Source organism: Juglans regia, chromosome 4, assembly GCF_001411555.2.
Source record: "Juglans regia cultivar Chandler chromosome 4, Walnut 2.0, whole genome shotgun sequence".
Lineage (NCBI taxonomy): Eukaryota > Viridiplantae > Streptophyta > Magnoliopsida > Fagales > Juglandaceae > Juglans > Juglans regia.
Genome location: NC_049904.1, coordinates 17,133,195 through 17,148,148, shown reverse-complemented (window position 1 = coordinate 17,148,148; position 14,954 = coordinate 17,133,195). Strand labels below are relative to the sequence as shown.

The window sequence follows — 14,954 nt, the reverse complement described above, 5'->3', positions numbered from 1 at the left end:
CTAAATAGCATTTGGGTACCTAGCAATACGGTTATACCTTCAGGCGAAAAAACTGCAAAAATTCACTTCCAAGAGCCTGAAATCGTGCAAAGAAAGAATTCACAAGCGGTAATGTCAACATACTCATCACCTGTGGGTTCCAAAACTCGTCGCCAAAGAACGCACAAATACATCAGAATCCTCTATGCATTAGGCACAAGTTGGGCAAAAGCAAGACCCAAGAAGTCTAGCACATCACGCACCAGATGGACAAAGGGCAAAAAGAGCGCCATCGAGACCATGGCCAAATACAGGGTCACAGAAACAACCATTCCCCTCATATTGATGGCTCCACGGCACTGCTTAGGCAGGCCCAAGGCCACAGAATATGGGATGTTGTAGCTATCCCTCATAGAGTCCAACACACGACGGGAGACAGTCGAAGACTATCCATGGCCTTCGAAAATTGAACGCGGAGCAACTACCCCTTCAGAAGAAGGGTTAACGGCCACCTCCTTAGAGTGAGAGGGAGGGTCGCAAAGTGGTGAAGACCTGTCTTTGTGGGATGAAGAAGGGAAGTTGGGTTTGGAGGAAGCCATTGATTCAAGAAAAAACTGGGAAGAAACACAAGGAAGCAGAGTATTTGGGAGAGGGAGAGAATACAAAGAAAGGAGAGTAGCGAAAAGGAGTGTTTGAGAAGAATAAGTAACAGAAAGGGGGAATGCGAAGGGGCGTGAAAGGGAAACAATGTCTTGACATGGCAGTATGAAATGACGAAAAACCTGTGTAACGAAGTGTCACCATGATTACAAGTCTCATCACGCTTCGCCGGATGAGATTTCGATGGGGTAACTAGAAGAGCTTTAACCTTTCCTCTTCGGGTCCTATTGGGCCATGGCATGGGCCTGAACAATAGCCTAACCCAATAAGCCTTAACTAGAAGGATCTAAGCGGTTATCACAGAAATGATAGCTACCAAAGAACCTGGGGAGATAAGTTATTAGTTTATCCTTATCAAGTGAAGCTTGTATATCTCCCAACTTCAATTTCAAAAAAGCAATCAGGCGGTTATCATGTAAAACATAAGACATCAAGGGCTCTATTTATATCACCCAAGTATGACAACGAGACCCATCTTCTGCTATGACTAGAGAAATGTCTATTACTTTTACTGACTTAGGCATGATAGGCGTTCACACGAACCCCCAAGCCCCATTTCTCTTTAGTTGCAGGTGATTGCGTGTGTGGTGCTGTGAAATATGTTCATAATACAAGTGCTAATAGTTTATTTTAAAAGGAATTGGCATATTCACAAGTCGGTGTGTAGAGCACACCATCTACATCACTTAAATTGTAAGATTTTTTTTAAAGGACTTAAATTGTAAGATTTGATTTGTAAGATTCAAATTTTAAAATTTATCTTTCAAATTAAATTATGACAATTAAGCAGTTTGTAGTATAGAGGTACTAAAATAGCACTTACTCTTACCTAAATTCAGGAGGCCAAAACAAGCTGTGAAAAAGTCTTTTTTACTATTTGTAGTAGTTGGGACACTTTGACTATAAAATTCACTTAGGAAAGAGTTGTGAGTATGTAGGCTATTATGCTTATAAAAAGCTAAAACAAGAATATCTATTTCTATTAGAAATATGATAAACTTTTTACGGTGATGTTTTTGGTATGTCAATAAGCAACATTGTAAATAGATTTTTTCTACTTAGATCATGATATTTTTGCAACGTGCATCTCAAATTTCCTACTTTGATGCATTACATCATTAATCTATTTTGAGCACCCTATTTTAGAGTTGTTGGATTAATAAATTTTTACTAATTTGTGTAGGTACATTTTGAGGGGAATCAAGCCTTATTCTTCCGGCCACTTGCTAACTGGTAAGGAGGAGAAAATATTTTTTTTTTTCTAATTAAGCTTGCATTAAAAATAAAAATTGAACATACAAGAGGAGAGGGTGGAGGGACAATATATAAAAACATCATTATAGAAAATGCATTGCATATATACATTCAAAACAAATACAAATAAATGGGCCAACATAAGGAATAAACCAAAACTGTCTTCACTAACTTTGGTAGCTACCAAATTAATATCCAAATCATTTTTTACAATATTTGAAAATATAAACTTAGTTACTTGACTCTCACTTTCCCATATTTTCTTAGTAACCAAACGGAAAAGTAAAATCAGAACAATTGTACTTTAAAAACAACAAGCTTAATTGAAAACTGACCCGTATGAGTTCCATCCTTTCCATGCAAGCTGGCGATCTCCAAGTAGAAGTTGTCGACTTGGGTAACAAGATAGGAAAAAAAATTTGAGTTGTCATGAAGTTGCAAATTAGGAGTAAAAAATAAAGAGATGTGTATCGTGACACATTTTAAGTTATTCTATTATGTAAAACGTGACAAATAATTTATCACCAAAAAATCATCCAATGCAAGAATATTATCTAATTGTGATAAATTCGTCGCATCTTACATAATAAAATGAAAGTGAGATGATAGTGTGGTGCATATAATTTTTCCTTGCTTGTAAGTGATGTGCCTAGACTAGTGTGGTGTAATGGAGAGATAGATCACATGACTGATTCATGAGGGCGAATTAAATTGACAAGGGGTGAGAAGTTACAATATTAGGATGAAATTAGAGGTTATAATTTATCTTGGTAGGACGAAAATTGTTATTTGGGAGGCCATTTTATGAGAGAATTTAATATCTCTATTGGGGGAGCTAAGAACGTGGTTATGGGACATGATAAAGACTCAGGAGTCTGGACCACATGATGTCGATAGTGGTGGGGCGAGATAGCTAGATCTGAAAGACTTCAAGATGAGGAGGAATCCAATTGTTTGGTGAGTGTGGCGCATTGCCTTGGAGGCATGCCAAGTGGTCCATAAGTCTATCGTTAGGTAGCATTTCAATCAGACTTTTGAAGATTGGCGACTAGGAGCACGGAGGTCCACATGTAGGATGTAATGAGTTCTTTCTTGCAACTCCCCACCACCCTTATTATCATAAATTAATTGGACTGAAAATGGTGTTTCTTTACCGAAATATGAGAAATTAATTTTTTTGAAGGAAGAATACCTAGTGTACCTTAATTTTGTGTTTTAATTTCTTTATAATTAATAATATAAGTTTCCATTTCTTTGTATGTTTCTCCTTAGTTTAATTTATGACATATTTCTCTTTTGTTTTATACTAAATTTATCGTAAGATGTCGATCCATCTAAGACATCACGCAAGATATGTTTACGATAGTATAGGTAGGCTTAATTATGCCCACAACATATTTAAAAAAGAAAATGAATTAGCCATAAAGAAATTTTACAAAAGTAAACTCTTAAACTGAGGGGCCTTGATATGGTACATTAGATTGTAAAGCTATCTATTTTACAAAATATATATAGGTATTATATAAATCCATGCAAGTTTGTAGGTACACTTTTGTGAGATCTTTTTGTGGCTGTAACACCTTTCCTTAAACAAATTTATTCTCAATCATCTTGTTCCATTGCCAATTATATCAAGTAGATTGAAACGTAAACATAACATACTTAATACTCTCTTTTCTTTTTTCCTTTTCTTTATTGGGCCTCAACAATAATATCAAGTAATGTCACTATGAAATCCGGATGGGAGTTTTGCCGATCCAAGTATAAGGAAGTCATGTGGGCAAAGTCTATTTGGGATACGTTCATTCCTCTCAGAATTTCTTTTGTATGCTGGAAAGGGTTACATGGGGCTTTGAGCGTAGACATCAATGTCCAACGCATGGGCATTTCCTTATGTTCGGCGTGTGTATGCTCTGAGTAGCCAAAGATTCAAACAATGGACCATGTACTAGGAAAGGGGGAGTTTGCGTTGAAGCTGTGGACAAAGGCATCAATTATGCTTGAGGTTGAGTATGAACAACAACAAAGTTGGAGAGAATGATTGTGGACTTGGGTTTCTATAGAAAAACGGTCATCCCAAATGGAACATCTAAGGGTATCATGCCAGTTTTTTTTGTATGGATTCTTTGGATTCGCCAATGCAGGTTGCGTATGGAGGATAGAAACATGTCGATCCAAGCTTGTTGGGAGCAGATTCTTTTTTGGTTCAGGAACATATCTATCAAAATGAAGTGGAAGAAAAGACTAAATATTGCCCATATTGATATTTTATAGAGGTGTCAGATTCCTGTAGTAGAGGTGTATAGTCGTATTCATAGGCCAATTATGTAACTTGTTTCTTTGCTTTGATAGGCCCTTTTGATATGCAGTGAATTTTTTGTTTCCACGGTATTACTTCGCCATAAGTGAAGATTTTTATTAATAAAACTGGGGAGGAGTCACTATTGGACATGTGGCCCTAACTTTTTTTAAATGTTTTTTTTTTTTTAATGGAGGAGAATCAATTCTTATTCTTTTTTTACTATATATGAATAAATTAACTTAGTTGCTTAACTCTCACTTTCCCATATTTTCTTAGTAACCAAACGGAAAAGTTAAATCAAAACAGTAGTTTAAAAAACAACAAGCTTGAAAACTTACCCGTATGAGTTCCTTCCTTCCCATGCAAGCTGGCGATCTCCAAGCAGAAGTTGTCAACTTGGGTAACAAGACGGGAAAAAAATAATAATTTTGACTTGTCATGAAGTTGCAAAATAGGAGGAAAAAGTAAAGAGATGTGTATCGTGACACATTTTGAGTTATTCTATTATATAAGATGTCACACATTTATCACTAAAAGATCATCAAATACAATATTAACTAATTGTGATAAATGTGTTGCATCTTACAGAGTAAAATGAAAGTAGGATGATAGTGTGGTGCACATAATTTTCCTTTATAAAATAATTGATGTGCCTAGAGTGTGTTGTAATGGAGAGATATAATGGAGAGATAGACACGATTGATTGAGGATGAATTAAATTGACAGGGGGTGAGAAGTTACAATATTGGGATGAAATTAGAGGTTACAATTAGCCTGGTGCGACCAAAATTATTATTTGGGAGGCCATTTTATGAGAGATTTTAATATCTCTATTGGGGGAGCTGAGAACGTATGTGGTTATGGGACATGGTAAGGACTTTGGAGTCAGGACCACATAATGTCGACGGTGGTGGGGCGAGATAGCCAGATCTGAAAGGTTTGAAGATGAGGAGGAATCCAATCGTTTGGTGAGTGTGGTGCATGGCCTTGGAGGCACGTCATGTGGTCCATAAGTCTGTCGTTAGGCATCATTTCAATCGGAGTTTTGAAGATTGGCGGCTAAGAGCACGGTGGTCCACATGTAGGATGTAATGAGTTAATCTTTCTTGCAACTCCCCACCACCCTTATTATCACAAATTAATTTTGTTGAAAATGGTGTTTCTTTACCGAAATACGAGAAATTAATTTTATATAGCTCTCCTAGGGCATCTTTTTAGCCTCTGCCTCTACGCAAAGAATTTAATTAGAAAGTGTGTCTTCCAAGCGTCCACCCATCACCACATAGATATATGCTAGTTTAACTCAAATCATGCCTCAAGTTTGATTTATAATAATTAAGTAATGATTAGATGAAAAAATTAAATATTTGAAATTGAGAAGTGTTTTATGTTTAAGTGATTTTTGAAAAGGAAATTACGAAATTTTTTTAGCAGAGTATCCACTTTGCAAATCAAGAAAGGTTAGACCCCACCCGTGTCCCCCCAGTTGGTTGATATATAGGGGAAGAAACTTGTGAGATTAGCAATGTGTGAGAATGTTGGTTGCTGATCCTAGTTGGCTCGGTTTTGTTGGGGCCAATGAAGACAACCAACGGATGCATCTGATCAGATTCCTAGATCAAAGGCTTAGAATCATCTAATAAAAATATCAAAGTCATTGGAGTAAGATTAAACCACAAAAGATCCAAACTTTCTTAAAACATAAACTATTTTTCTTCTTCTAGTTTCTAAGTTTCAGGATCTGAGAAAATTTTTCATCAAAAGCTTTTATCAAGCAAAGAATCCTTAACAAATATTTATATAAACATGCTAGCAACACTACATAAACATTTCAGACCAAGATCTATCCATTAGCTTGGTCAGAAACTCCAAAATACAACACACTACCCAGTTTATCGCTCAAATAGATATTTTCATGGTTAAAATAACTTTTAACCAACCAAATTTCCATGAAATCAAATAAAAAAGGTACTAACAGAACCTAGACTTATGGAGGAACAACTTTCATGAATGAAGCTTTGTGAGATAATACATACAAAGGCTTCAAAACTCAAAAGCAAGAAAGCACAGAATGTAATGAGTTGGTCATCTAATCTCATTTCATCTAATATAATCATTACAATTTTTTTAAATTTTCACACAAAATAAAATACATAATTCAAAATTTTCAAACGCCAAAACAAAAATAATAATGAAAAAAATATATTCTAACAATATTATATTCAAATTTCAACTTTCGTCTCAACTCATCTTATCTCATCTGTGAAGTCTTGAGTGATGGAAGTCTTGGCCAAAATGTGATACCCCATATGATGAGGATAAGGGTAGGTGCTGAATGAGATCCCACATTGCTTGGAAAGGAGAAGTTCTTGCTCTTTATAGGATTCCAATGGGGCTTCAATTGTATCATTGACTAGTCCTTTTGGAATATATGTCATGTGGTTTGAGCCTTCTGTTGAAACGTTACAAATGGTATCATAGACTATCCCAACTAGAAATGTGGGACTTGAGTTGTGCCACCTACGGTGGACTGGCCCAAGAAAGACGTCGGGAATTTAAGGGGGGAGATTGTGATATCACATATGGTAAGGATAAGGGTAGGTGGTGAATGAAATCTCACATTGCTTGGGAAGAAGAAGTTCTTGCTCTTTATAAGATTCCAATAGGGCTCTAATTGTATCATTGACTAGTCATTTTATAGTACAAGTCATGTGGTTTAGGCTTTCTATTAGGACGTTACACAAAACAAGGGGCAAATTGCCCATAGTATGGGCTGCCTTGAGGTGCCTTGTAGGTGGTGGTGGTGGTGAGGTTGCCTTTGCCATCTCATCAAGGACTATTTGAGGGCTGTCATGAGCAGTGTGAGGTCAGCCTTGTGTGGTTGGAAACTTATTCCAGAATTTTTGTCAAGGTGACCAAAATTTGTTGGCCTAATGGGCCTTAACTGAATGGGCTTCATTTTGGGGTTTAAAGAGAGTTTGTATAAAGTTTGAGATGCTATCAACCCAAATCCTATTTTTCTTGGCCCAATCAAATTTTCAAGGATTTAAGCGTTGAATAATGATGTTATAACATGAACTGGGGGTATTAATAGCATGTGAAAGTGATTTAATCGAGTGATTAAATACAATGTTAAAAATCGGATCCACTAGGATTTTAAATCAAGTTTGGGGTTTGGGGTAATTGTTTAGGATTTCGGTTTCTTCCAAACTTTATAGGGTTTCAATTGGATTCTAAGGATTTAAATGGTAAGCTCTAACTTTAGTTATTAAGGATTTAAAAAAAAAAAAAAAAAACTAACCATTAATTTTGAGGCATGCACAGCGTAGATTTCTAAATTCCAAAGATCTATTCCTCCACTATGTTTTCCGGTTGATGAATAATAGTACAGCAGTATCCAAATTCTTAGTTTGGTATTATACCAACCCTATAGCCAAACTCTATAGCTAGCCAAACTCGCAGTTTGGTATAAATATACCAACCCTAAGTTAAACTCTATAGCTAGCCAGGATAGGATAGCTAGCTATTATTATCTACCGGAAATTACGTACTGACTTCGATTATATATACATGCATATTGCATATGCTAATATTGATAAGGAAAGATATCAAAAGATAGAACAAGTCCAAAACATGGAAGTCCAAGAAGATGGAGACCATTTCATAAGCTCGCAGTTGGGAGGTTTGGCTAGCACCCAAATGGCTCTAAGAGCTGCAATTGAGCTGAAAGTGTTCAGTATAATCGCAGATGCAGGGCCTGATGCTCATATTTCTGCAGCAGAGATAATTTCAAAGATCCCAACAAAAGATCCAAGTTCTGCAGCATGCACTTTGGAGAGGGTGCTAAGAGTTCTTGGTGCAAACTCTATCTTATCAATATCTCGAAAGCCATTAGGGAATAATGGAGAACATGGACGCCAAGAATGGACCTATGGCCTAACAAAGAAAAGCCGATGCTTAGTGATCCGTAGCGGTACTACCGACGAGCTGGCAAATTTCACAACTTCCTTTATCTTATTTGCTACTGAAAGGGAGATGCTGGAAAGCCAATATATGATCAAGGATGCGGTGCTTGATCCTGGAAGCTCGCCATTCTACAAGTCCTATGGACTGAACTTCTATGACTACATGGGAGAGAAGCCAAGATTGAGACAAGTGTTCGATGAGTTTATGGAAGTTTGCGCTAAATTACAGTTTAAGGATGTGTTTAAGTTGTACGGTGGCTTCAAAGATTTGAAGGAGTTGATGGATGTGGGGGGCGGCACTGGAACCATTCTTGCAAAGATAACCTCTACGTATCCACACGTTCGTGGATTGAACTTTGATCTGCCACATGTAATTGATGCTGCTCCCAAGCTCCCAGGTTAGACCTACACCTTTGATCTACGGCATAGCTTATTGCCGCAAATACTTATTTTTGATGTGGAGTAAAAATGCTTATATTCTTAACTTGGTTGATGTGGAGTATGTTGTGTGTCATGTAAAACATATTTGGCCTTTTGCGGCCACTTCTTTTTTCAGCGGCTCATAACTTGCCGCAAATACTTATTCAAACCAAAATATATATTACTTGCGAAAGATAACATCATGTCGAAGTCCTAATCTGTATTAATTTATGGGTAATGATACTAACATTTTATATCAGTAGGGACAAAGAATCAATTAGCTCTATGATCTCTCTTTCATATTAGTAGGTGAGAACATGTATACTAGTTAATCTAAATATATGTACATCATTCATAATTAATTATCATGTCTAGTACTTCTTACTTACGATATTAATCAACTCCAAATATTATTCATTTGTCTTTAGGTGTAAAGCATGTGGCTGGAGATATGTTCAAATCCATCCCAAATGCCCAAACAATTTTATTGAAGGTTTTCTTCTTGAGAAATGCTATAAAGAAGCCTTAATTCACATACTCTCACCTAATCAATATGTGATTTGTCATTTTTACCCTTCTATTTATAAAACGCATGACATATTTAAGCATTAAGATAGAATGACAAAAATGACAAATTACATATTAATTAGGTGGGTAAGGCTCCCCGATAGAATTTCTCTTCCTTCTTATTCTCTTATGAATTCTTATTTTGTTTTGGGTATCCTTTTATTCATGCATTTTTGGGCTATAAGGTAGTTCAAATTAGAGGGCAGGCAAGGGAATTAAGCATGATGTCTTGGGAATTGAAGTTGTAGCTAGTATGGTGATCTTTGAAACTAAAATGGAAAGTTAATTAGGGCCTAGAAGAACGAAAGGGGATCCCAAAGCTGCAATTGAGATACAAAAGTATATAAATGAATAAATAAAAATAGCTTATAATTAACTAGGAAAAAGCCAATAAATTTGGTTCTTATTGAAAGAAGCTATATATATAGGGAGAATGCATGAAAAATGAGTGTGTGTATATATATATACACGTATATACGTACGTGATCATAATATCATGAAGTATAATATAAATACTTCACTATATATAATAATGCAATATTCCAAACATGTGTGCATTTTGATTTGTACTTAAGCAGTGTATACTCCATAACTGGGATGATGAGCATTGCAAGAAGTTGTTGAGAAATTGCTGGGAAGCATTACCACGACATGGAAAGGTGATAATCGTGGAAATGGTAATCTCCGAAGAATTGGGAAACAATCTCGAGGCAAAGGACGTTATAATGGAAGACTTCTTCATGATGCTCCTAATGACTGGAGGTAAAGAGCGAACACTAGCAGAATTCAAGGATCTGGGAAAAGCTGTAGGGTTTACTAAAATGGAGATCTTCCCAATGCCTCATTGGTCGGTTCATGTTATAGAGTTTCATAAGTAATTAACAGTACTACTCATGTGTGAGTTCCAATCTGCCAGAATAAAACGAAATGGTTGAGAATAAAATTTACAGCAAATGCAAAGCAACCAAAAACAAAAGGACGAGTACCTAGTGTACCTTAATTTCGTGTTTTAATTTCTTTATAATTAATAATATAACTTTCTGTTGCTTTGTATGTTTCTCCTTAGTTTAATTTATAACATATTTCTCTTTTGTTTTATATTAAATTTATTGTAAGATGTTGATCCATCTAAGACATCACGCAATATATGTTTACGATAGTATGGGTAGGCTTAATGTTGCCCACAACATATTTAAAAAAGAAAAATGAATTAGCCATAAAGAAATTTTACAAAAGTAAACTCATAAACTGAGGGGCCTTGATATGGTACATTAGATTGTAAAGCTACTTATTTTACAAAATATATATAGGTATTATATAAAGCCATGAAAGTTTGTATAAGTGCACTTTTGTGAGATCTTTTTGTAGCTGTAACACTTTTCTTTTACAAATTTATTCTCAATCATCTCATTTTATTGCCAATTACATCAAGCAGATTGAAACATAAACATGAGATACTTGATACTCTCTTTTCTTTTTTCCTTTTCTTTTTTGGGCTTCAACAATAAGGAAACCGTACAAATTAGTTATATGTATTGTAACACTCCGCTCCCCATGGTTAATAATAAAGTTATTATTTTAAAGTTTTGGAGAGGCAGAGTACTACTACTGACCTTGATTTAAATATATTTTCTGTTATTCTATAGGAAAAGTCAAGTACAAAGATTCTATAAATAAAATCATTCTTTATAAAATACTGAGACCATAAGAAAGACTGCACGAATGTATTTATTAAAATTTCTTGAAATATGTACCATAAAAATCAAAATTTAAAATCTATGTACATGATCTAGACTAATGTCATGCCTCCCTAGACCAAGTCTTGTCCTATAGCTCTGCTTTCATAAATATTTTTACATGTGGTGGTTTAAAAACATAAAATAATTAAAATGAGTCGAAAATTCAGTAAAAAACTCATCATAACGTAAACATACTTAACATAAGGTTTTTTATAAAATATTTCATGCTGAGAATTAAAATCATGTTCATAAATATGTTGATGACATGCATGACTTGAAAATACTTTTAGTATATTGATTGATCTGAATTATCTTACTTGTCTGATTGACCAACACACTTAACCCTGTGTGCAAGGTTGTGCACTGGTCCCACATCTTGTGGTCACAAGGGGAACCGCTGATCTGATTTGATAAAATATTATAATAAACAATGTTTGACTTCGTGGTTTGCACATCCACCTTGACTGAATTGGTACCATGCATCTAAATGGCCGTCTAATTTATCTGATCTTTATCTTACACTTTATCTTATGAAAGTTTATGTATTTTATGCAACGTGAGATGCGTGAGATGGATGCATAATATCTACATAACTATAGTATGAAGAATGAAACATGATCATGAGTTATGATGAATGACGTACTTACAGATATCATAACATGCATGGTACATAAACATTGGCTTTCAAATAAACTGACTTTAATAATAATAATAATATAACTAGATAATCTATGTTAATCCTAATTTATGATCAATCTACTTATCTTGTAGCGCTAATCTAATATTTTTGGGGCGCGACTGATTTCCTTTCATGGGCTCGGTGTTGGCTAGAGAGAGAAATAGATTAACCGAGAGTTTGAGAGAAAACAAACATGAGAGAGAAAAATAGAGAAAACATGAGGGATGTTGTGAGAGGAATCATGTGATAGTTGACTATTGGCATGGTGAACGTGGGACACACACGGTACTGGATTTGGTATCTTGGGATTGACTGTTGTACTTACGGAGGTTTATAGTTTTTCCAAATAACACATGAAAAAGAATATATTTATAGAGAGATTTGGGAGAGGGTGCCAACGAGTTCGAGTTGAACTCGGTCGCATTCATTCAATAAGAGAGTTTGAATTTAAAAACATGATCTAGTAGTTCATTCAATGTAGGATTGGCAGCGACTGAGACTGTTTAAGGGACTTCAATCAATGATGATTTTAAATTGAAATAAATTTCTAATGGCCGATCTTTAAATTCTAAAAAGAGTCTAACTCGTTCAATAAATAATAAATGAGATTTAACCTAGTTATTGAGCCTAATTAAAATTCCTAATCAACCTCAATAATTTATCACTCATGGGTTTATCCAATATGGCCAATTAAATTTAATTTAGGCCCATTAAATTTAATTTAGGCTCAATAAAAATTATCAATATTCCAACCTTAGAATTATTGAACCGTGTCGTTGCATGTATAGATCAGAACAAAATTGATCAAGCCATGAGCCTTACTTATAAAACTAAATAATTAGTAGAAGAGATGAGACTTGGAACTTGTTAAAAGCATTAAAACCAAGGTCCAATCAAGGGTGGTGCATACTAGGGGACTTCAATGAAATTATTTCAAATGATGAAAAGATGGAAGGGAGGGCAAGATCAGAGAGACAAATGGAAGGGTTTAGAACTACACTAGAAGGGGGGAACTTATTTGATCTTGGTTGGAGAGAGAATAAGTTTACATGGAATAACAAGCACGAAGATGAGACTTTTATAAAAGAAATGTTAGATAGGGCAGTGGCCAATTCAAAATGGTCACAAATGTTCTATGATCATTGGGTGGATGTGTTGATAGGTAGAAGCTTAGACCATCAGCCAATCCTCTTGACAATGAAGAAGAGTGGTGAAAAGGTGGGAAGAAAAATAAGAGTTTTCATATATGAGGCTAGTTGGGCAAAGGAGGAGGGTTGTGAGGGAGTTATTAAAGGGGCCTGGCATTCAATGAATAGAGATGTCCAGAACCACAAGATACAGACCAAGTTAGTCTTGTAAGGCAGCTCTTCAAAGGTGGAGTAGACATATTAGCTCAGATAGAACAACGGAAATAAAAGAGAAGTTGGAACTACTAAAATAGCTTCAAGATGCAGAGAGTAGATTTAATGTTGATGAGACAGAAGAAAGTGTGAAGCAGGTAGAGGCTCGGGTAACAAGTGAGATGAATGAAAGATTGGTTAGGCCCTTCTGTAGGTTGGAAATTGAAGATGCCATTCAACAAATAGGTCCTTTGAAGTCACCTGGTCCAGATGGCTTTGATGCCTGTTTCTACCAAAACCATTGGGATACTATAGGTGAGGAGGTATGCAATGCAGTGTTAAGCTTTCTTAATGGTCATTCTCTAGTTTCTGCTATTAATTTTACTTATATTGCACTAATCCCCAAAACAAAAAGCCCCTTGTATGTTACTAAATACAGGCCAATCAACCTTTGTAATGTCATCTACAAAATTGTGTCAAAAGTGCTTCTAAATAGGTTGAAAGGAGTGCTAGCAGATATCATCTCATCCAACCAGAGTGCCTTTATACCTGGAAGGATCATTACTGATAATATAATGGTCGCTTATGAGGTTCTACATACTATGAATGTGAGAAAGAAAGGCAAGAAGGGAAGTATGGCCATCAAACTTGATATGTCTAAGGCCTATGACATAATTGAGTGGGACTATTTGGAGGTCATTATGAAAAAAACTGGGTTTTTGTAGTGAGTGGACACAACTCATTATGAAATGTGTCTCTACTATTTCATACTCAGTTTTGGTAAATGGAGAGCCAGGGGAAAAAATCTATCCTTCAAGAGGATTAAGGCAAGGGGATCCACTATCCCCTTACCTGTTCATTATGTGTGCAGAGGGGCTTAGTGCTCTACTAAATAGATCTGATTAGCAAGGTGTCACAAGAGGAGTTTTAGTTGTGAGGGGGGCTGAGAATCAATCATCTGTTATTTGTAGATGATTGTGTTCTATTTGGTAGGGCCAACTTGGAAGAATGGAGAAAGCTTAAAGGGATCCTTAGCACATATGAGAAAGCCTCTAGTCGGTTTCTTAATAAGGATAAGACATCCATGTTCTTCAGTTCCAACACTGATCCAGAGACTAGAAGGAAGATCCTAAGAGAAGGTGGGGATATGGTGAAAGGGAATTATGAGAAATACTTGGGGCTTCCTACTCTAGTGGGAGCTTCAAAGTATAATACTTTCAGGTGCTTAAAAGAGAGAATCTGGCAGAAGATAAACAATTTGAAGAACTCTTTTCTATCAAGTGTAGGGAAAGAAGTCTTGATAAAGGCTGTTTTGCAAGCAGTTCCTTCCTATACTATGAGTGTTTTTAGGCTGTCAAAGAAACTTTGCTTGGAACTGAATGGAATGCTAGCTATGTTTTGGTGGGGAAACCAGCAAAGAGAAGGCTGTATTCAATGGAGGAGTTGGAAGAAAATGGGGCTATCAAAAGGAAAGGGAAGGCTAGGATTCAGGGACATAGATCATCGTTGAAAGTTGGTGATTATAGAACTCTAGTTAAGAGAAGTTCTTGGTATCGAGAACCACCGACTTCAATATTGTAACCTTTAGAAGAGTTGTCAATACCTTCATGTACTTCACAACAAATCTTAAATGGTCTTCAAGTAGAGTTATAATCCCATCAAGTGTAAATAAAAGTCAACATAATCAGAGGACACGCCTACTTAATTGGCAACGGGCTTATCATCGTATATGAGCCTTGAGAAATATATTGGATTACAAATCAAATTAGGTCGAGCGATATTTATGAAGGGTGTTGTGACGCTAAACGAGGATCTTGATATCTTAAAATGGCCAACTTCACAACATCTTCCATCCTTGCTTTAATATTGTGCGATGTGCTAACATACAACTTCACCTTTTTTTGATTTTATTATGAGCTGCACCCAGCTAGGATCTCCAAATAGATAGAGATTTTGTGGTTAGGTTGTTTAAATTTTGGAAATCATTTAATGGTAAGTTTAATATTCATGTAGAGTAAGACCATCCTTTAGACCTCCCTCTTGCTATAA

At 35.7% G+C, this 14,954-nt stretch overlaps 1 protein-coding gene across 1 annotated transcript; it reads left to right on the top strand.

Annotated features, from left to right (window-relative positions):
• The first annotated feature begins 7,774 nt into the window (after positions 1 to 7,774).
• LOC109018878 ((S)-scoulerine 9-O-methyltransferase-like) lies at positions 7,775 to 10,204 on the top strand. Its single transcript, XM_019001068.2, has 3 exons — positions 7,775 to 8,558; positions 9,009 to 9,073; positions 9,726 to 10,204. The coding sequence occupies exons 1-3, from the start codon at positions 7,829 to 7,831 to the stop codon at positions 10,023 to 10,025; spliced, it is 1,095 nt and encodes a 364-aa protein (XP_018856613.2). The 5' UTR covers positions 7,775 to 7,828; the 3' UTR covers positions 10,026 to 10,204.
• The last annotated feature ends 4,750 nt before the right edge of the window (positions 10,205 to 14,954 follow it).